General features: G+C 31.6%; 3 protein-coding genes across 8 annotated transcripts; all 3 read left to right on the top strand.

The window, feature by feature from the left end:
- Nucleotides 1–328: 328 nt before the first annotated feature.
- On the top strand, nucleotides 329–5333 carry LOC105786489 (transcription factor EMB1444). Of its 6 annotated transcripts, none has more exons than XM_012612949.2 (10): nucleotides 337–753; nucleotides 1167–1337; nucleotides 1590–1683; nucleotides 1780–1821; nucleotides 1922–1981; nucleotides 2924–3604; nucleotides 3681–3782; nucleotides 3913–4059; nucleotides 4146–4274; nucleotides 5072–5333. In XM_012612949.2, the coding sequence occupies exons 1-10, from the start codon at nucleotides 656–658 to the stop codon at nucleotides 5159–5161; spliced, it is 1614 nt and encodes a 537-aa protein (XP_012468403.1). In that variant the 5' UTR covers nucleotides 337–655; the 3' UTR covers nucleotides 5162–5333. The 6 variants fall into 6 exon arrangements, with proteins under 6 accessions (XP_052476714.1, XP_052476708.1, XP_012468405.1 ...); XM_012612952.2 differs by having other exon boundaries at nucleotides 339–753; nucleotides 4149–4274; XM_012612951.2 differs by lacking the exon at nucleotides 1167–1337 and having other exon boundaries at nucleotides 334–753.
- Nucleotides 5334–11241: 5908 nt separating this feature from the next.
- LOC105787367 (transcriptional regulator TAC1) lies at nucleotides 11242–11996 on the top strand. The gene has a single exon (XM_012613721.2). It carries the CDS (start codon nucleotides 11293–11295, stop codon nucleotides 11731–11733), a length of 441 nt encoding a protein of 146 aa, XP_012469175.1. The 5' UTR covers nucleotides 11242–11292; the 3' UTR covers nucleotides 11734–11996.
- Nucleotides 11997–14145: 2149 nt separating this feature from the next.
- LOC105787368 (protein PSK SIMULATOR 1) lies at nucleotides 14146–15543 on the top strand. The gene has a single exon (XM_012613722.2). The coding sequence runs from the start codon at nucleotides 14146–14148 to the stop codon at nucleotides 15541–15543; it is 1398 nt and encodes a 465-aa protein (XP_012469176.1).
- The last annotated feature ends 7068 nt before the right edge of the window (nucleotides 15544–22611 follow it).

Genomic DNA, 22611 nt, shown 5'->3' on the forward strand with positions numbered 1-22611 from the left:
TTAAAAACAGATCAAGTCAAACTGAATTCAAATATCAAATCTGAAGTACGCCCGCATTTTAAACGAATTATATTAATAAATAAACACATGTACAATGTATCCAACTCCAAAAGGTCATCTTCACTCACACCATATTTAATATCTACTAGGTGTAATTAAAATATAAATGTAAGTATATATGTTCTCTTTTGAGATGACAAAGTCACACTAATTCTCATCCACTTATCAACTATTTTTTTTCAAACCATCACTTATCTTTATATTAAAATAGAAATCATTATGATTAATCAAACTTAAATGAATCAAAATTTATAAAATTTTTATTTTTGTTCATATCAGTTTCGACAGTCTCGATTACGACCGCTTGTAGCACTATTAAAAAAAAGAACAGTTCCAATCAATGAAATCCAATGGATTTCAACATCTCTTTCTTCTACCATCCCTTATCACAAAGCTCTCTTTTTCCTCTTGTTCTAGCTTCCATGTTTTAAGTTTTCAAGCTAAAGTTTGGGTTTTTAATGCACTGTTCATTTGAATATGCAAAATTGGAGATGGGTTTGGAGTTTTATGTTGTTTGATTGTTAGTAGTGAGAGATACCTCTGTGGTTTGTTGTTGTAGTTGTTGCTGCTGCTGCTGTTGTTGTTGTGTTGAAAAATGGCTGCACCTGGTTTAAGGCAGTTGTTGAAGAGTTTTTGCACCAATTCACCATGGAAATATGCTGTGCTTTGGAAGCTTGGGCACCAGAGCCCCATGTAAGTTTCTCGTTTAAACAATAATGGTTTCAACACATACTACTTTTGGAATAAATGAATATCTAATCAATAGTTAATTGATATCGTTCAAGTTCATGGTTTCACTAATCTTTTTAATTGGATGCCTTTGATTTAATTATGATTTTAGTTCCATTATGGTATGATTCGAGATTTAATCAATTTTATTTTAATTTGATATAATATAATTATTAATAGAACACTGTTAATAAGGTGAAGGCAGGATTTCAGTGTTGGGTCAAAATAAATATTTAAAATTTTGTGGTTAAAGGTTAAAAGAAGTTTTAAAAAAGCTTAAATTAAATGCTTAATAAAAGGGAGGGACTAAAACGGATAATATACCTTTTATTACCAGAAATAATCAAACATTTCCGATGTGGGATTGGTGATTTCAGGAGTTTGACGTGGGAAGATGAAAATTGTGTTTATCCAATACCAAGTGAATCAATGGAAAGTATCTCAAGTGATGTTTATTCTAATAGTGAGATTATCCCATCCCAATTTGAAACAAGCATGGACTTGGTGGTGGCTCATATGTCTCATTTGAAGTACACATTGGGGAAGGGGTAAGCAAATTTCGATCAAAACTTAAATTCATCAATTCTGATTCGAACTTGAAAATCCAATTTTTTGAATTTAAATTCAAACTCAACACAATTCAATTTAATCAGAAATCAACTATCTGAATCAGTTGAACCCAAACATGACCCCAAATGATTTGAACACCATAACCAGAAATTATACGAACCCAAGCTTTGAACTCAAAATGGATTGACCCATCTAACTTCACTTGACATTGTGTCTCCGCATTTTATCAGGGTTGTGGGTAAAGTGGCACATACAGGGAAGCATTATTGGGTTTCCTATGATGACATTTTCACTAGCAAAGCTAATTGGACGATGGTTGATGAGGTAAGTTTCTACATATGATGTTGTGATATTGCAAGTGATAGATGAATAAATTACTCTCTCCAAGCTTACAATTAGTGTTATTTTTTCAATCGCTAGTGTCCAGAGGAATGGCTATTTCAATTTGCATTAGGAATTAAGGTAATATAATCTTTGGTACAATTGATGGTGATGGTAGATTTACCACATTTTGATCTTCAAAATGGACGATTATATGTTAATTATTTGTGATGATCCACAGACAATTGTGTTGATACCTGTGCTTCCACATGGAGTAGTGCAACTTGCTTCATTGGAGATGGTGTGTATTTGTTTTGAACTTGACTTATTGTTGCTATAATAGTGTTATTGTTTGTAATAGATTCTTTGATATTGTAAAATTTTCAAGTCTTCTCATGTCTTTAGTAGGTTTCAAAGACATAGATATCTGCAAGTTGGATTGGTATCGGATGAGCTGAATACGAGGCTGATCGATTTGGATAATTTTAAATTCAAGTCAATTTGAAGTTCGGATCATTTGAGTCATTTTAAGTTTGAGGTCATTTTTATGTTTGAGACATTTCAAATTTTGTCATTTGAGTTGGACATGAATAATTTGGAGTTAATTGTTATAATAATTTCAAGATCGTGTCATTTTGGATTTGGGTAGAGGAGAATCCAAAGGGCTAAAAATGAAAATTTTCAATTCAATCTCTTTAGGAATAATAAAATTACAAATCTTTCTTTTTGGGTCGGGTCATTTTGAGTTTAATACTCAATTTTGGTCATTTTAGGTTGATTATTTAGTTCATTTCGGGTTTGGATAATTCTAGATTCAGATGTTTTTTGTTAAAGTTATTTTAATTATGTTATGATTCTTGTTATCACCGGCCCAAGACCCAAATGACTTCAGGTCGGATGGGCCGGTTTCCATCGAGTTCGTACATTGACCTCACAAATGAGCTTACAGGATGGGTACCTATGTTCTCCTGCGAAATCACGCATGAGACCATATAGACTCGTGTTAAGTTTAGGGTACTATACATGTTGATATACGTAGAACCTACCTAGTATGTCACATCAATAAACAATACGCATATCATATATATAGACAAACATCACCATCTGAGACAAAGAAAAATACTCAACAATTTCGTGTTCTTTTTATTTTTAAGTTAGTCAAATTCAGATTATTAACTTTTTATGATCAAATCGAATCTGATTAACTGGTCTGTCTACAAACACGTGAATCTTATCATATCAGGTTGCTGAAGATTCGTCCATTACAGCATACATCAAAGATAGATTTAAATGTAACAGCATTCACACCGAGTTACCTTCGTCACCAATATCAAGTCTCCCAGAGAACTTAGAAGAGTCTTCAACCACTGCATCGATGAACCCATTGAACTCCGAAGATCCAAACACTGTCGACACTGTCAACCACTACACGTTCCACGTTCCTGGAACATATTTATATGAGATTCTTGACATTGAATGTGAAAATAGGATCAATGTCAACAATGCCAGTTTCTTTAGCTTTCCCAAAGGTTGTGAATTACATAAAGCACTACTAGGACCACCTTTTCGAAGACAAAGCAATGAATTTTTGTGGGAGAATGAGGACCTTTTTAGCGGCCTCGAGCCGGACTCGATGTTAGCTGAAGGCAGTGAACCAGATTACCTGTTGGAAGCTGTGGTTGGTCATGTTTGCGAGGGTTCTTTCCATATGCCTAATCGATCAAATACACAACTTCCTACATCTTCTCAACCTCAAACCGTGGAGAGTGACTATTACGGAGAAACCCAAAAGGGACCAAAGCAGTCCAGCATCAAAGTAAGAAGGGCTAAACCGGGTGACAACCCAAAGGCTAGGCCAAGGGATAGACAGTTGATCCGAGATCGGCTTAAAGAGCTTCGAGAACTTGTTCCAAATGGTGCTAAGGTCAGTGCTAGCTTTGAATTTATGTTTCTTATATGCTTTGTCAAAGTAATCGATGTTACTTGTTTGCTAAATTCAGTATAGCATTGATGGTCTCTTGGATCAAACCATTAAACACATGGTGTATTTAAGGAGAGTGACCAACCAAGTTGAGAAATTGCAGCAATGGGCGCACCGCGAGGTATGTCGAGCTCGAGTTTGTTTCTCTAGCTTTGCCATTGTACTCTCTCGTGACACTTTTTTTAAATCGATCTTTCGTATAGCAGCAACAATACTAAACTAAGCCAATTGTAATGAGTTTGAACTTACAGGTGACCAGTCGTAAGAATATTAGATCATCTGAAACCAAAGAAAATTACCAACTCGAAACAAGCTGGGGTTTCGAGATTGGAGATGAACCGAATGTATACCCCATTGTAGTGGAAGATCTTCCATATCCAGGCCACTTACTCATAGAGGTATGTTTTGGGTATCATAACATGAACATATATATACATACACACACATGTACACACTGGTTATTAATCGCTAAATACTATCGCAGCAGATGCTTTGCAATGAACATGGTCTATTTCTCGAGATAGCTCAAGTGATCCGAAGTTTTAATCTAACAATCTTGAAGGGTGTAATGGAGAGTTATGCAAACAATAAATGGGCATATTTCATTGTTGAGGTATATCGGATATATAGCTATTTTAGAGGAATTTTCGATTCTTTTGGGAAAAATATTTGAAGTATCGTCTGTTTGGAGTTGACTCCTCAACATGTCTGGTATTATCCTAAGTCAAGATTTTGTCTCTACACTCCATCGAGAGCATTGGCGGATCTTTATGGGAGCCAAGGGGCCGTTGGCTGCCCATAATTTTGCAAAATTATCGTTAAGCTCTTCAAAATTTATGAAAATTTTAGCTAAGTCTTTCAAAAATTTTAGAAATTCTTATTAACCCCTTAAAGTTTTTGAAAAATTTTAATTAAACCACTAAAACTTTTGAAAATTGTCATTAAGTCCTCTAAAAGTTTTAAAATTTTTATTTAAACCCTTAATTTTTTTGAAATTTTAATTAGTACCCTAAAAAAACGTAACACCAAGTTTGTCACCCGTCAAGAGCCTAAGTCAAATCAAGCCATACATGCCCATTTGCCATTGATAGGGTTTGAACCCAAGCCCTTAATGGCATCTAAGGGCATAAATGTCACCAATGTGACGGTGTGCTACCTTTGAGACACTTTCAATTTGTGAACCTTGTTTTCATATTGTGTTCTCGATAGAATCAAGAAATAAAATTTAAATCTAGAATAATACCGAACATGTTAAGGGATCCGTAGACTTTGAACGAATATCACATTAAATATTTCTTCTGTAACGAATTGAAAATCTCTCAACAGGCTTAATTTCTGGTTTATATATGTGTGTGCGTGTGTGGTTTGAGTTTGAGCATATATTAATATTCATAATTTCCCATTTTGCAGGCATCAAGGAGCTTTCATAGATTGGATATTTTCTGGCCTCTGATGCAGCTTTTACAGCGTCAAAGGAACCCAATTTCAAGCAAAATTTAATATATCGTGTGTAACTGTTTGGTACTTTGTTAAACTAATTTACTTATTTTCTAAATAAATGAGATAAAATGTAATCTGACTCTTAATACAGGGTATCCGTAATACTTTTACCCTCAAATTAAACGTCTTTCGTCGTATGAATAATCTCAAATCATATAATGTTGTTAACCAATCTTGATTTATGACATAGATTAAGCGTGGGTTTGGATGAACAGTGCATTAAACTTTTTTTTGTCTTTCGTTATAGTATCTAATTTCACTGTCATTACTATTTTTACACTAACCAGAGGTAAACCCACTGTCCATCGATCCAAATCTATCCTAAAAATTTAACTAATTGGGTTAATATTGAATAAGTATTTAAGATTATAAAACATAAGTAGACGTTAAGACGACATAGATCGATGATGGAATCTGATTTTGATATTAAAAAGTAATCAATTTTAAATAGATGGTAGATGAGATATTCAGATACATTGCATGTGCAACTAACTATCATATTATTTAAGAATTGAATATATATATATATATAGGGTAAATTACACTCAGGTCATTAAACTATTGGTAAGTTTACATTTTAGTCATTAAACTTTAAAAAATTTACGAAATGATTAGTAAACTATTTGAGAGTTTTTATTTAAGTCATTGGGTTGTTGAAATTGTTGCTATACGACCTTTATTCGCATTGTCTACACCAATTGAAAGCTCTCATTCTCCTTTCCTACAATTCATTTTTTTTGTTCATGAAAAAATTTTGAACATCACAAATCTGCGAACCAAAATCCAAACAATGTTCTTCTTCAATCTCTGACAGTGATCATCAGATCAACTTGCATCTAAGATATGTTCTTCTGCTCATCGATGGTTATTAAAACTTTCAATGACTTAAATAAAAACTTTTAAATAATTTAGTGATCTTTGGGTGTAATTTTACCCATATATATGTATATGTATATGTATATGTACATATCACTACTAACGAAGTGCCTTTTTCAAGTAGTGTGCCATGCGTCGATATCCGACCTTATTATAAAATTATATCATTAAATGTCAAATCATCCATGTATCGTAATTTTATAATTCAAATTTGTTGGAACGAAATTTATAGTTAATTTTGATTAATTTCTTAATTAATTGCTTTTGATTAATTTGTATAAAATTTAATAGAGATAATATAAATTAATAAATAGAAAAGCTTTTATATAATAATAATTTAGCACAAAGTCGGTTCAATTTGGATCACATATTGAAATCTTAGAATTGAATAATATAATGTTATTTTGACTAGTAAAACATGTTTAATAAAGCCTCAATGGGGGGCAACTAAATTGGGTCTTGAAATCTTAAATTTATCAACTATACCCAATTATTCCATTTATAATAGAACCTTTTAAATGAAATTTGACATCATGTATGAAAATAGAAAATAAAAAGTATTGAACAATATTATTGTTAGAGATTGCGTGACCCGAATTTCGTCACTTGTTGAAAAAATAAATACAATAATAAAATAAGAGGATTTGTGGGGGCGAGAGGCCAAGGGCGCTATAAAACTATACTTCAACCCTTAAATAGATAAAGTTGAAACTCTTCTTGCATCATTCGTTTTTCAACTAGTGAATTTCTTCTCATCTGCTCATGATTTTTTCCCGAAACAATTTCCACGTACAATCTCTGTTCGCATGGTTTTTAACATAAATATTTTTCACTCATATTAATTTTAAATGTGAGCTCTTGAGTCAGACAATTTAGAAGGTTGTATTATAAATGACATGGCACGTTGTTAATGTATTAGACGGCTGCAAAATTAATTAAAAAGGTTAAAGGGAATAGTTGTTGAGGCCAATTCAACTTTAGTTAAATCTTTTGGGCATCCACTAATTAATAAAAATATCATATTTAAAGTTGGATTCGATGTCGATTGAATTTTAGCTCGATTAATATAGATATTATTGTCAATACAGGAAGACGTGAGTTCAAGTATGCTGAAGCACATTATTCTCCTATTTATAAGTTGGGGAGGGGCTGTTGGTAGTTCTAGATATTATATTAAAAAGAACAGATATGATTAGAACTTATAATGAGATTAATAAAAAAAAAGTTGGGATTCGACAAAATAAAATAAATGTCGGTTCTTCCATAACAGATATTAGTTTATAAGGTTTTACGTTAGATTTTTCAATTTTAGTATTATTTTGTTGTTTTAACATATTAGATATAAGATATTCTTACGATAAGTATGTATCTACAATTTAACCTCGTGTTTTAAAATATGATCCACATTACATTTGAATTGACGTTTAATGCTTAAGTTAATGTCTAAATTAATGTAAGGATTTAAATTCATACGATATTGATTCTTTAAGGATTTAATTAAATACTGTTATACGTAAATAGGGTAGATAGGGCCTTGGTCCCTAGTTGAAGGATATAATATCTTTTTTATCTCTTTGAAATTTAATTATTCAATATAATCATTTTTTCTTTTAAATTATATGTATAAATTGCATTTTAAATATTAATAATTCAATTTCAACCATTTAAACATAAATAATTTTAGCTTCGGTCTCTCCCAAAAAATTATAATTTTATTTTGACCCTCCTATACAAAGTTCTTAGCTTCGTTCTTGCTTATAACCATCCTACAAATAATAAGGTCAAAGAAAGAGGAGTCTTTTCAAGGTTTTCAGAACTGGATCGGAGGTTGTACCGATCAGAGTATTGATTCTTGATTTGATTGGTTTATCCAGTTTAATTGAATAAATTATCAAAAATAAAAAAAATGTTAAAAATAAAGAAAAATGATTCAACTTGTTCGACTAGCTGGTTCAATTAGTTTGTGGGTCAATCAGTCTAACCCCTTATTCTGAATCAATAACCTAACTAGTTCTCAATCTAATCAGCTGGTTTGATTCTGACAACAATGAGTCTCCTCTCCCACTTTTTCTTTCCTTCTCCGTAAGAGAGCCCTATAGCTCCATCATGCTTCCATCCCCATTCAATCTTACAGCTTTCCACTTCTCCTTACATTGGACCAAATTAATTGTAGAAGCTCTACACCCAAAACTTGTATCAACTATACATTTTAAAAATACTGACAAGGTAATTGGGTATGTTTAAATACTGATGGGTCCGTTAAAAATGCAACCAATTTTGATACAACAAGAGGAATGGTGCGAGACCAAAATGGAGGATGGATTCTCGACTTTAACAGATATTTAGGGAACTATTCCTTATTCGATGCTGAATTGTGTGGCATCTTGGATGAATTGACTCTTTTAATAGATCAAGGTCATGATAATGTGTTGATTCAAACTGATAATCTTGAGGCTGCTCAGGCCATCCAAGAGAGTTTTTCAGATGGTTCCAATTCTGCTTTGATTAGGAGAAATCATTGTCTTTTATCTCAGATGGAGCATTGGAGTATTTGGCACATCTCTAGAAAGGATAATTAAGATGTTGATAGTCTAGTCAAATTAGTTCGTGATAGAAGAGGTGGTCTACACTTGCATGACATCTCCCCATTTGGGGGTGACCTAGTCTATGTAGTTAGTTTGTTTATTTCTCTTTTACCAAAAAAAAAAATTAAAAACTGTAAACTAAATTATAATTTAAAGATATTTTGAAAAATATTTTTAATTCAATAATGTGATGCATTACATCACCAGCAATATATATAATCTCATGGGCAACTAACTTTTGCTTTTAAAATCGTCCCAAATACATAGGTTTTAAGTTGAATTTGTGATATTATTATTATATTTTGAATAATCTCGGTTTTGATCATATCTGTTCTTTTTGATAGAATGACTAGAACTACTTATATCCTCTCCACAAACCGTAAATAAGAGGATAATACGCTTATACGCATTCAAATCCACGTCCTCTTGTATTAACAACAATGTCCATACCAATCGAGCTAAGACTTAATCGATCAATTTGTGATGATATTAATCTCTTAATAATATACGTACTTATATTAATATAAAATTAACCCAAAGAAAAGGATTTAATTAATGTTGTTTTAGGATGTGCCCAACTTCATGGTTGGTATATAGGTATTATATATATCCCTTAGATTAGAGGGTGAACAGTATTTGTCGTCCAATAAATCATATATTAATTATACATACATATAGAATATAATAATTAGTTAGGTCAATTTGAATGATTGATCAACAAAAAATTAAGCATACTAATTATTCCACGTAGCCTAATTGAACATTTTTATCGTGTGATTTTGTAAATAAAGTATTATAATTTTTTAAATTTTATTGATTTATTTACAAAATAAACAAAACAAAAAAATTTAAAATACTTCCAATGGAAAAATAATATGTGTTCGAACTTTGAAGACAACATTATCAAAAAGGGAAATTACAAAATCAGAATATGGACCGCAAAGCAGACATAAACATAAAAAAAAATGTATAGAGATAAGTAGAGGTGATCATGGGCCGGGCCGGGTTCGGACCAGGCCCAGAAAAAACATTTTAGCCCACTTCCTAGGCCTGGGCCTGGCCCGGCCCTGGGAAAAATACTAAGCCCGGCCCGGCCCTTTTTTTATGATAGAAAAAAAATGATTTTACCATTTTAATAGCTTATATTTTTATAATTTTTAAAAGATTAAATTAACTTTTTTTTATCATTTGAGGGGCAAAGTGTAATTTTACCATTACTATTTTAAAATTTTATAAATTATAAAGGGTTAAAAAAGAATTTTTATTTTTATTTTAGAGTAGAACCCTTGCCCATGAAATATTGTATCAACAAATTTAACAATACTAATAATTAAAATTAAAATAAAAAAAGGGAGGAAGAAAGGGCTTAGGGATTTTTACGGGCTTAGGGAAATGGGAAATGGGAAATGGGGAGGGGAAATGAGAAATTTTTTTTTAAATATATATATCTTTATTATATTCGGTTTGGGCCCGGCCGGGTCCGGGCCAACAAAATTTTACCCGAGGCCCGGCTTTAAACGGACCTCATTTTTTGCCCAAACCCATATTTTGGGCCTATATTTTTACCTGAACCCTCCCATATTTCGGGCGGGCCACCGGGCCAGGCCGGGCTGCCCGACCCATGATCACCTCTAGAGATAAGCACACCCCAGGTGGCATTTGATAACAATTTAATACGGATATTTAATAAGATTCGGATATCCAACAGATAGTTTAATCAATTCAAATTCAAATTTTATATGGATAATAATTTTATATTTAAAAGAAATAGCATAATATTAAATTTAACTCTTAACCTTTACATTTTCTTGTCAATTTGGCTCTTTTTTTTTTTGGAACTAAATTTAAGTCTTAAACTTAAAAAAAAAAAATCAAATTTGACCATCTTGTTTTTAAAAAAGAGTCGAATTGATTTATTTTAACGGAATGGCCGACTAAAATGTTAACTTTTTAAATATGGAAACCTACATAGCGGTTCTTGTGCATTTTTATGTTTTTTTTTAAGAATTTTAATGAACTTTTGATTTTTTTATAATTTTTAATTATTTGAATAGCGCCATGTTAGCATGAAATGCACATGGATTGCCACATGGGCTACCAAGTCAACATCGTTAAAAAATTAATATTTTAGTCAACATTTCTATTAAAGAAAAGCAATGTGATTCATGTTTTTATGACCAACCGTTTACCTCTTCGGAGAGCAACCATGGCGAAGGGAATAGTCACTACTATTGACGGTGGAGACCCTGATTTCAATTTAAAAAACAATTTGATTCTTTATTAAAGAATAATAACTAAATTTCATTCCCAAAATATAAAGAGTTAACAGACGTTAAGGACTGAATTTATCATTATACCAAAACGAAATTGCATATTTAAATTATATAAAATTATAAATGTTGGACTCACTACCAGCACTAATCAATGCATATATAGATCATTTAAATATAATTAAATCCATCAATTAGTCATAAAACGTGACAGGTATTTTTGGTCAATGAGATGTTTATTCAGACATCCAAAATAAAACTAATGTTGTTCAATGTTCATGCATGTAAGGAGTACACCCTTTTAAGTACTTAATTAAAAACATTACAAATAAACCTAAAAGTTGACTCTCTTGTGCCCCCTCTCTTTCATCTCTTCCTCTCTTGTTTTCAAGCCTTAGAAATGGAGACAAAACACCCAAAACTTGAAAAACCAGACCAAATAGTTTGGTCCTTAGAAGAAGAAGATGTCTCAATTCATTCAAAGTCTTACACATGTTCTTTCTGCAAAAAAGGGTTCTCGAACGCTCAAGCTCTTGGTGGTCATATGAACATCCATAGGAAAGATAGGGCTAAACTTAGGGAATCTTTCGAAGAAAACGTACTAATTTCTTCAGATATAACACTCGGTCTAGTTCAAGTTCAAGATCGTTATCTAATTTCGGAAACCATATTAGAATCTAGTGGAGAGAAAAAAGTTCCTAGGGATGATGATAATGGCTCTGGTGCCAGCCCTAAGGGAAAAGATGGGGTCGGAGAGAATTCGAGATCGAGTCATGGTTCGTCGTCTCAGGTAGAATTGGATCTTGAGCTACGGTTAGGACCCGACTCTCGAGCCTCATGAGGGTCTTTATCTATGAAACGGATAATATCTTATCGCCGGCGTAATCCAACAATCCTTGCATCAATTGAAAAGCTCTTTCCGATTTATATGATCGATGATGATGCTTGATGGACATCCAAATAATAAAAAAGGTTTCTCCTTCTTTAGCTTTCTCTATTTTCAATTTCTCTTGTGAATTATGAAGATTCAAATTTGGGTTTTGTTCATGAAGCTGATATATTTAGTTTTTATCATAATCTGATCCTCGTATTTTGTTGACTTCATATGCTGATATATTCTAGAAATTAATCATATATACAATATAGATAAACTCTACATGAATTCTAATAATGTGTTCTAGTGATAGTGAAGGCAAAACATATTCATAGTTTTGACCTTATATTGAACATACATACATACATACACACATGCATGCATGCATGTACGATTTTCATGAAGTTAGCATTGCCCCTCCCCCACCCCAAGCTCATAAGAGTATGACAGTAAATCAAAGGATAATATGGGTTAAATGCGCTTAAATTTACGTCCTTTCACATGTTATAATATAATGATGTCGACCGAACCTTAATTCAATTGAACATACGTATTTATAATTCGATTTTTCGACTTCTGTAACTCCATTCCCTAATTGATGTATACCAAAATCTAGCTTTCCATTCCCTACGACTTTGAGTTACTCTTGTAAAAATTATGTATGTGTTTAATTTTAATTAAACTATTTAAATTAGTATTTGTAATGACTAATTCCAATAAAGATTGTGTGAACAATGTATCTCTGAAAGATTGTTTTATATATTGTTTAGTCCTCTTCTCAACAAAGTTGTATATATTGAAGCATAAAAATAAAAGTATGATTAATTTCAATGATTTTATTGATCGAGCTTTAGTTCAATTGGTATTATTACTATTATGACAATTAGGAAAACGTGAGTTCGAACGTATTTTAGTGTATTTTTCCTCTGATTTAAGAGTAGGGAGGAATTATAGATAAATGTAAGCTTTGTGTAAAAAAATTTCAAAAAAAAAATCCAACATAAATGACCTTTGACAAAGAAAATTAGACTTGTTTAAAATATAAGTCGAGCTTGAGCTCCAATACTAAAGGTTTGAGCCCGGCCCAACCTATTTCATACTTTTGTAATATATATATATTTATTTTATTTTTATATATTATGTAATTTATGTCACATAAAATTAAATATATAATATTATGATGTAACATTAAAAAATATGTTAAGTTGTTTATGTTTAAAATTTTAATAAAAAGAAAAAAATAAATTTATTAAATACTTAAAAATAATATAAGTGTTTTATAAATATGAGTAACTTTAGGTAGATTTTCAGACATTTATTTTTGGTCGGATCAACTTGAGAAAAATAAAATATGATGATATAATACATAAGCTTGGCCCATGAAAAGATGTATACAAAACTATTACAAACCTTAGTTAAATAATAATTAGGAAATTATCTAAAAAATTACCATAAGTGATTAAAATGTAGACCTGTTTATGGGTCGAGCTAAGTTCTGACAAAATTTCAGGTTCATTTGATAAACTCAGGCTCAGTCTGGGCCGTCCATATTAAATTTTTTATATTATTTTATATATATTTTTTAAAAATATATAATACATCAAAAACACTAAAAATGTTAAAATAAATGTTTCCCAACAAATTAAAAATAAATTTTAAAAAATCTTTATACTTAAATAACACTAAGATAAGTGCAGCTTAACAAGCAAATGCTCTAAAATAGTAGCAAAATTAACTATAAAATAATAGTTATACAATATCTAAACATAACAACAAAATAGTAGCAATATAATAATGAAATGGTAGCAAAACAGTGAAAAAACAACAACAAAACAGTGGGAAAATAGTAAGAAAACAATAGTTTTTTTTCTTATTGCAAATTCGGGCCCGGCCCAAGCCAAAAAAGCTTTACCTGAAGTCTAACTTGTTTTCTAAATAGCCCTTATTTTGTCCAGACTCATTTTTCGGATCTATATTTTTACCCAAATCCTCCCACTTTTCAGACGAACCGAGTGACCCGACCCATAAAGAAGGTGTATCATCATTAGACTTTAATTTCATGTTTAACAATTATTATTTTTATACAAGCAAATAAATAAAACTTCATAATACACCCATTTTCTTTTGTAATTTTCCCTCCCTTCTATGTTTCTCTTCTAAAGAAAACAAATAAAAAAAAAACCCCATGATTTATGTTTCTAATTTTCCATCTATGGGAAGGCAATGAAAAAGCTTAGAAATGTCCCTAAATCTCTATCATCTCCTCAAATCATCTCGAAATAATTTTATCCTTAAAACCCTAAACCAAACCAAACGGATTCCAACGTTGGGATCCCCAAAACAAAAACAACAACAACATTCTGGTCGTGTTGTCCATCCATGGCGTGGCGACCTGCAGGTAAAAATAAATCTTCAAACAAATCCCATGTTTCTCGCCACACAAAATCGTCGTCATCGTTATCATTATCATCATCATCATCATCATCATCATCATCCTGTTCTCCGACGCTTCAAATATTAGCTTTCGAGACAGCCAAATGTATGGTCCGTCTTGTCGCCCTTTACAAATCATTATCAGACGATGAATTCCATAGACTTCGTAATGGTATCATGAAATCCCCAGGCGTTGTCACTTTGAACTCCGATGACGAAACCTATCTCCTTAGCCTTGCATGTGAAGAGATGCTCGAGAATCTCGACCAAGCAGCCGCTACTGTCTCTCGTTTGGGCAAGAAATGTATCGATGTCGAACTCAGTAAGTTCGACACCGCTTATCATAACATGAAACAAGGGATCATTGATGCAAGAACCCTCGATTTTAACACCGAACATGTTGTGAAAACCATTGATCAAATGGAGAAATATGCATGTTCGACGTCTGTTTTATATGCATCTTTGGTAGGCGTCGATGAAATGGAGATATCGAAAAGAAAGAAATGGAGACAGAATAGTGGGTCCAAAATTGATTATTTCAACGAAGAAATATCTTCACGAAGAAAACAAGTTATTCATTTCCGAAAGATTTCTCTGTGGAATCAAACATTCGATAAAATCGTTGCATTAATGGCACAAATTGTAGCCGTCATTTTCGTTAGAATATGTACCGTTTTCGAACCTTTTGTTTCTAGCCTTCCTTGTATCACCGCCAAGAACCGAAATTTCAATAGGCTACATTATAATTCAAACCCAAAATCACCCAAAGGCGTAACTTTTCGTCTTTCATCCATCACAAAAATCGATAAATTCATCACCAAAATCAGATACATGGATGTAAACACTGAGAAGAACCAAATGCTTGTCCAATCGGCACCGGAGAACACGGTGGGAGCGGCGGGGCTTGCTCTTCGTTACGCTAACGTAATAATCATGGCAGAAGCCTATTTTTATTCCTCGAAGATGATCACCAACGATGCTAGGGAGTACATGTTCGAGATGTTACCGATGAATTTGAAGCAAATGTTGAGAGGTAAGCTTAAGAGCCATTGGCACAAAGATGCCGAAGCCCGTGAAGGGCAGCAAGGTGTAGCCGAAGGGTGGAAAGCAGCATTGGAAGAGATATTCGAGTGGTTGGCTCCGGTGGCGCACGATACATTGCAGTGGCAACAAGAGAGGAACTTAGAGCAACAAAACTTGGATGCGAAGCCGACGGTTTTGTTGCTGCAAACACTACATTTCTCGGATTTGGAGAGAACGGAGGCTGCCATTGTGGAGATTTTGGTAGGGTTGAGTTGTATATATAGATATGAGAATCGAGGAAAAAGAGGTGGCATTTGCTAGCATGATCGTTATTGGAAGATATGAAGGTCTTTAAACAATCGAGCAACACAGGATATAATCGAAGGACTTGAGCTTGAACTCAAGTTTGACTAAGCTCGTTTATCATTTTCATACTCATGCTCGAACTCCAACTCAGCTCAATTAAGCTTGTAAGTATTCAGGTTTTAACTCAACCCGATAGTTAAACTTAGAGTTAATGATATATATTAAGGACAATAATGTAATTTAATAATATTTTAAAAATGAAAGACTCATGAGTCGTTCGAGTCAAGTATTACCAAGATTGAATTCGACTCAACCAATAGCTCGAGTTGCTCAAGTTTAGGCTTCACTCAACAATTATTAGATCAAGTTCAAATTTTTTAGTCAAACTCGAGAAATTTGTGAGCACCAGTGTCTCGTTTTCACTCGAGTAAATTTTTTAGTCAAAATTAGTAGGTTTTGTTTTTCATGTCATTTTAGCACAAAAATGCTATGTTTGATACGAGTTATTTTCAGTGTGTTTTAGTATGAGTTAGCGGTAAACTAATATCAATTGATAATTTAGCCACTCACTCACGTGACTTATTTTTTAAAATAGAAGGAAATTATTTTTCTTATTTTGAAGAAGTCTTTTTTTTTTCGAGTGTTTTACTCATCTTTTGGATTTCATGTTCAAATTTGTACCAAACATTATTTATTTTATGTCTAACTATTGTAACACATATGTATTAAATAAATATTTTCCCATATTATTACACTAGTAACAAAACTAGGCAAAAAATAATATTATTATTACATATTAGTAAGTTCACGTTTTGGTCACTCAACTTCAAAAAGCTACAAAATAGTCACTGAACTATTCAAAAGTTTTCATTTAAGTCATTGGACTGTTAAAATCATTGCTATATAACCTTATCCGTTCACACCGCATGCACCAATCAAAAGCTCTCGTTCCCTTCTTTTCTAAAGTTCACTTTATTTTCAAGAAACAACTTTGAACACCATGAATCTGTGAACTAAAATCCAAAAAACTTTCTTCTTTGATCTTCGACACTTACCATCAGATTGATTTTGATCTAAGGTATGTTCTTCTACTCGTCAATGGGTACTGAACCATTATATCAATTGTCGAATTGTCACTTAGAACTCGCTAACCGGACTTTTTAAATAAAAATAACCCAGTGACTTAAATAAAAACTTTTGAATAATTCAATATTTTTTGAAATTGAATGATAAAAAGGTAAATTGTTCTTAAGCAAATTGGATGCATAAATCTCAGCTTATTATGGGAAATTTGGACTAGCATGGCTCATTTTTTTTAGTTCCCACATGGCCCAAGGTGATGTTTTTCAGTAGTGGTTGTCTGTACTATTTAATACTGAGAATACCATAAAACACAGCCAACAAGAGAAGCCATTTTGGATTCTTGTCATTTGTTTACAGCAAAATGGTTCATTGCTTTAATGAACCGACAAGGCAACACTGTTGATTGTCAGTATTGGTAGTAGTTAAATAACTGTTACATTATTTTTAAATATGAAGCACATGATCATTTGTCTGAAAAGCACACCATGAGTGCCCATGCATTGCACCAACTATTTGCTTTCCAATATTTTGTCTGTGAAAATTTCAACTTAATTTAAAGCCAATTTAGGGAAAGTTTCTTCTTATGACTTAGGGTTGCTCCAGCTAGTGATTAAACTAATTAATGAGAACAATGTTTTTAATTTTCGAGGCACATCTTGAAGATAAGGTTGATCTCCCATATCCCAAGCTCTTGGCAAGTATGATATTGTCAGTGATACTCCTTTCATCCACAAATGCAACTTCATACCTTGATATTAGGAAGATGAACTCTAGAGCTAGCTTCATTAGTCGAAAGAGAGTTTACCCGTACTCAATCTCGAACCCTTTTTTTTTTAAATCGACTTTTTATTTTAAGAAAAGATAAAAATGAGAGTCGCCACCAATCATTTTTAAGAGGCGTGATTAGGTCATCTCGTGATTTGATCGTTTTAATAAGAAGTTCGATTTATTAAAACAATGTTTTTCGGTCTACAAAAATCTAGAAAATGGGTTCGGGAGTCGGTTACACACGAGGAAGGATTAGCACCCTCGTTACGCCCAAAATTAGTACCTAATTGATTACTTGATGTCTTCAGTGTCAAAAATTAAAAAATTGAAAAGAGTTTAAAACACCATCCTTTTTTTATTTTTTATTAAGGCACTACCTAACTAAAATAATTTTCGTGAAAAGGGCTTATTTCAAGTTAAGCGAGAAAAAAAAAGATTATGTCCCGTAAGTTAGGACACAATATCTTAAATCCTCGAAAACGAGAATAAACGCCAATTAATCACTGCTTAATTCTCATTTTTTTTTATTTTAAAGTAGATATTCGACTATCTTGGTTTTAGAATGAAGCCATATTCCGTAAGTTATGAACACGATTTTTTCAATTCCAAAAATAATGAATATTACCTCAGTTTTGAATATTTTACATGTTATATAAAACGAAGATGACCCTTTTTCTTTTCTTTTTTAGAAAGATACGTATATTTTTTAAAAAACCGAATGAATAGGTTGTGACATAATGCACAAAATGATGATAGTAATACAACTATAATAATAATAATGAGAATACCAATTTTGTAGTAATAATATCAATTTTATAATAATAATATCGATTTTATAATAATTATGCTACTAATCATAGCATAGCTATTACTATATTAATAATATAGTTAATTACTACTCTAATATTAATTAAATAATAAAGGAAAAATAAATAATAATAATAATAATAACAACAATAATACAGTAAATGTGTGAGTCAAAAAAAACATAAACAATCTAATTTTCGAAAGTATAAAAAGTAGGATAATAATAACAATAAGAAAGGACTAAAATGAAACAAAAACAAAAATTAAATGGTAAAATTTTAAAAAGAAAAAGAAGCGAAATAGGACTCGATTGAAATATCATTAAAAAGTGGATGAAGGACCGAAATCATAAATAGACCATTAAAAAACACGCGGAACTGCTGGGTTGGATCGGGTCGGCCCCCGAAACGGCATCGTTTTGGGCCTTTTAGACCCTTTTAAAATGGTGCTGTTTTGGCACCCTACATAAGCAAAAAAAACTTCAAAAAAAAATCATTTCATCCCCATTTCTAAAAAAAATTCAGAAAACCTCTCCCCTCTCTTCGAGCCACTCTTCGGTCGGCCTTGGCTCCGGCAGGTTTAGGGTTTTTGACATTCTGAAATAGCTTGGCCCATTGGGCCTCTAAGTCTTTATTTTCAAGCCATTTGGGCCTATGAATGTAATTGGACTTTGGGATTTTTTATTTTTATTTTTGTTTCTGGTTGATGTTTAGGGCCCGAGCAAAATTGGGCCCTTACACTCAAGATCAGAGTTCGATTTAGAGGTTAACTTATGTGGTAGTGTAGTTTGTGCATGTCTGGTTAGCATTTAGATGTATGCAAGCCTTCCTTTTTGTTCCTACAAAACAATATGTTGTGCTTTAATTATTTCTTAAAGGTTGAATTTTACTATTAATCTTTGTACTTTGTAGAAGTTGTTTATTTAGTCTTTATACTTTAATTTGGTCATTTTTAGTCCTTATACTTTTCAATTTTTAAAACTTTAGTCCTTACCAAATGATAATGGTTAATTTTTGCTATTTTCCAAAATTTGATGCTAAACATATATATATTATCATATGTGTAATACCATGTCAACGTGTTATTTTTACAAATTACTCACTAAAAATTTAGTTTATGGGTTAACGATTGTCATTTGTGCCAAAATTGAAATTTCAAATTTTGAAATTTATAAGAATGTTAGAATGATTCAATTAGAGAATGTGGGCTAAATACGCATAACACATGACTAGTAATTGAATTTAACTACTATTATTTGGGTCAAGGTTAAAATTTTGAAATTGAATATAGGGACTAAAATTGATGAAAATTAAAGTAAAAAATTACATTCATAACTTTCATAAAATACAAAGACTAATACAGTAATTTAACCTTTATTAAGCCATCAAATCTAAATAAATATATACATATATAATTTTGGCTTTATTTTGATAATTTAATTTTAAAAAGTTACAAAATGGTTAATGAATTATTTAAAAGTTTTCATTTAAGTCATTGGGGGTGTAAAGTTTTTTTCTTTTTTCTTTTTAATATAGCCAATGAACTTCAAGCGACGATTTGATAACCGGTGCAGTGCATCAATACTCAATGATGAGTAGAATTACATATCTTGAATCCAAGTCGATCTGACAGTTAATGTTAGATATCGAAAAAAAAAACTATTTGAATTTTAGTTTACAGGTTTGTGACATTTAATAAAAAAATTGAACTGTACAAAATTGAACTTGTAATTGAAAAGTAAGACACAAAGCATGGTAGTGGTAATAATTAGACCTATCCATGGGCCGGGCGGCCCGGCCCGACGGCCCGCCCGAAATATGAGAGGGTTTGGGTAAAAATATAGGCTCGAAATATGGGATTGGGCAAAATTTTAGGCCCGTTTAAAAAATGGGTCGGGCCTCGGGTAAGATTTTTTTGGCCCGGGCCCGGCCCGGCCCGGCTCGAAAAATATTAAATATATATATTTTATTTTTAGAATATAATAGTTTTTTATTTTAAGTTTATTTACTTTCATTTCCTTGACTAGTGTTACAAAATAATAATAATAAAACATCAAGTTTGTTTTACTAATCAAATGTTAGATTTTGTTACAACAATTAATACAATTAATAATTTGATAAATTTACTAATCAAATGTTAGATTTTATTACAACAATTAATACAATTAACAATTAATAATTTGATAATTTTACTAACAATTAATTTTAATAACAATTAGTTTTAATTTTATTTAAAAAATAATTTTAATTTTAATTAAAAACGGGCCGGGCCGGACCGGGCCAGGCTCGGGCCCCATATTTTTTCTTCGGGCCAGTCCTGGGCAAAATATCATGCCCATATTTTGGGCCGGGGCGGGCCCGAGCCTAGTAAACGGGCTGAAAATTTTTTGTGGGCCCGGCCCGGCCCGGCCCATGGACAGGTCTAGTAATAATATCATTTGTCCTTTTAAGCCTTCAATTTTGAATAAAGAAATCTGTCTAAATAACCTTAATCACATGTTGTCGTTTCAAATGACATTACGTTAACTGTTGAAAGACAATCAAAAAAATTCAAAAAAAAAAAAAACCTCAAATTTTCAAAGTTTTGACTAAGAATTATGATTATTTTTTTAGCTTGATTATCAAAATTTAATTCTGTCTCAATCAATTGAGTAACTAATAAGGTGAAGACAGAAATTCAATATTGAGTGGAAATAAAATTTTAAAAATTTGAAGAGTTAAAAGTAAATATTTTGCTTAAACAAGGTTTAAAATGAAAATTTTGTAATTAGAAGGGACTGAAATTGTTATTATTCCATTTAGAAAGGGAGCAAAGGCTCTAACCTCATTCAATTTTGTTATATACATTAAATTTTTTCTTTTTTGAAATGAACCGGGGTGAAATTTATGATAAAATACTTCAAAGTACAAGTTAACCCATTGAAGATGGCTTACGAGAGTGAAGAAACAAACAGAATTAAAAACAAGAATCAAAATAATAAACAAAACGAAATTGAAAAAGAAAACAAATTAAAAGTCAGCCTAGATTTAGCTGGCACCCACTCTCCAAAAGTAAACCCTAGAAGCTTGTGTCGGTGCCAGATTCCTAAAAGGTAAATGCTCCCAAAAAACTGATCTTTTGCATTTCTTTGCCTTTCCTTCTCCCAAAACGTTCCCCTTTCTGCTATCAATCTAGTTCTCTTGGTCTGAGGAGCAAAGATCCCGCTCCAGTGTCGTTCATCGTTCCTAAATCCAAGTAACTTTCTTTCTCTGTTCTTAGACATTCTATCGCAAGGTAATGAGCGAAAATGTTTGCGGATCTAGGCACATAAGCAAACTTTTAGGGTAAATTACACTAGTTACCGTTATTAGTATTTTTTTATCAAAAAATTATGATTGAACTGCTCAATTTTGTCTTTTTATCACCAACAAAATAACATAAAAGTAAAAACACCAAAAAATCTAATATAGTTGGATGATTAAAAACGACAAAATTAAATAATTGAGTGAACGTTTTGTAACTTTTCATAATTGAATAATAAAAAATTTACTAATAATTGAGTGGCTACAAATGTATAATTTACTCAAATTTCTATTTAATTTAAGTTTTATAAACAATTAACAATAGTATCGATATTAAATAATATCACAAAAACATGTAATAAAACTCGAAAACTTATAAATATAATCACATACGATGAATCTCAAATTTAGATATTCAAAACCCGATTTTTATATCCTACTAAAATAGTCATCAATTGTATTAGATGCCCAAGTCCACTCCATAAAATAGTCATCAGTTTAGACTTTTCGAGTCTGGTTTGGGATGGCATGGCATGGTCAAGTCCACTCCATGCGGTGCGAAATCATAAAAGAATTTTAGGAATAGAAATTAAATTATAATTTTATAATAAAAAATATAATTTTATTATTTTAATAAATTATATATTTATAATTTTTAAAAGATTAAATCAAATTTCTATATTTTTAGGGAGGTTGAAGTGCAATATTACCTTTATTAATTTAAAATTTTAAAAATTTTAAAAGGATCATATGAAAAAAAATTCACTTTAGAGAGGTCGGGACCCCTGCGACCCCCTAGTTTCACCACTGCACTCCACTAATGTAGGATGAATAATTTCATTTACGTTTGTTTATTAAATTAAGTAATAATAATATTTTGGGATTCATTTATTAAACGAGTTCAACATAGTAGAGTATGTTAAATTATTTAATATTTATTTTTATAAAATATTTTTAGTCATTAAAAATTGATTTATTTTTATTTAAAAGTGGTGACGTTATCATTTGGTATTCGTGTTAAACACTCTTTTAATGTGGTACTTGATTATCATTTTAAAATTATTTATTTATGTGAACCCAATACTAATAATCTTAAAAATAAATAAATAAACCTTAACGTTGATTGACTCTTAGCTCAATTGGT

Source organism: Gossypium raimondii, chromosome 1, assembly GCF_025698545.1.
Source record: "Gossypium raimondii isolate GPD5lz chromosome 1, ASM2569854v1, whole genome shotgun sequence".
NCBI classification, from domain to species: Eukaryota; Viridiplantae; Streptophyta; class Magnoliopsida; order Malvales; family Malvaceae; genus Gossypium; species Gossypium raimondii.

Excerpts from the sequence above, each read along its gene's own strand:
- LOC105786489 (XM_012612949.2), top strand. The coding sequence starts at position 656 with ATGGCTGCACCTGGTTTAAGGCAGTTGTTGAAGAGTTTTTGCACCAAT. Across the intron at positions 3,605-3,680 it reads TTGTTCCAAATGGTGCTAAG|TATAGCATTGATGGTCTCTT; the intron begins GTCAGTGCTAGC and ends TGCTAAATTCAG. Across the intron at positions 3,783-3,912 it reads AGCAATGGGCGCACCGCGAG|GTGACCAGTCGTAAGAATAT; the intron begins GTATGTCGAGCT and ends TTGAACTTACAG.
- LOC105787367 (XM_012613721.2), top strand. The coding sequence starts at position 11,293 with ATGGAGACAAAACACCCAAAACTTGAAAAACCAGACCAAATAGTTTGG.
- LOC105787368 (XM_012613722.2), top strand. The coding sequence starts at position 14,146 with ATGGCGTGGCGACCTGCAGGTAAAAATAAATCTTCAAACAAATCCCAT.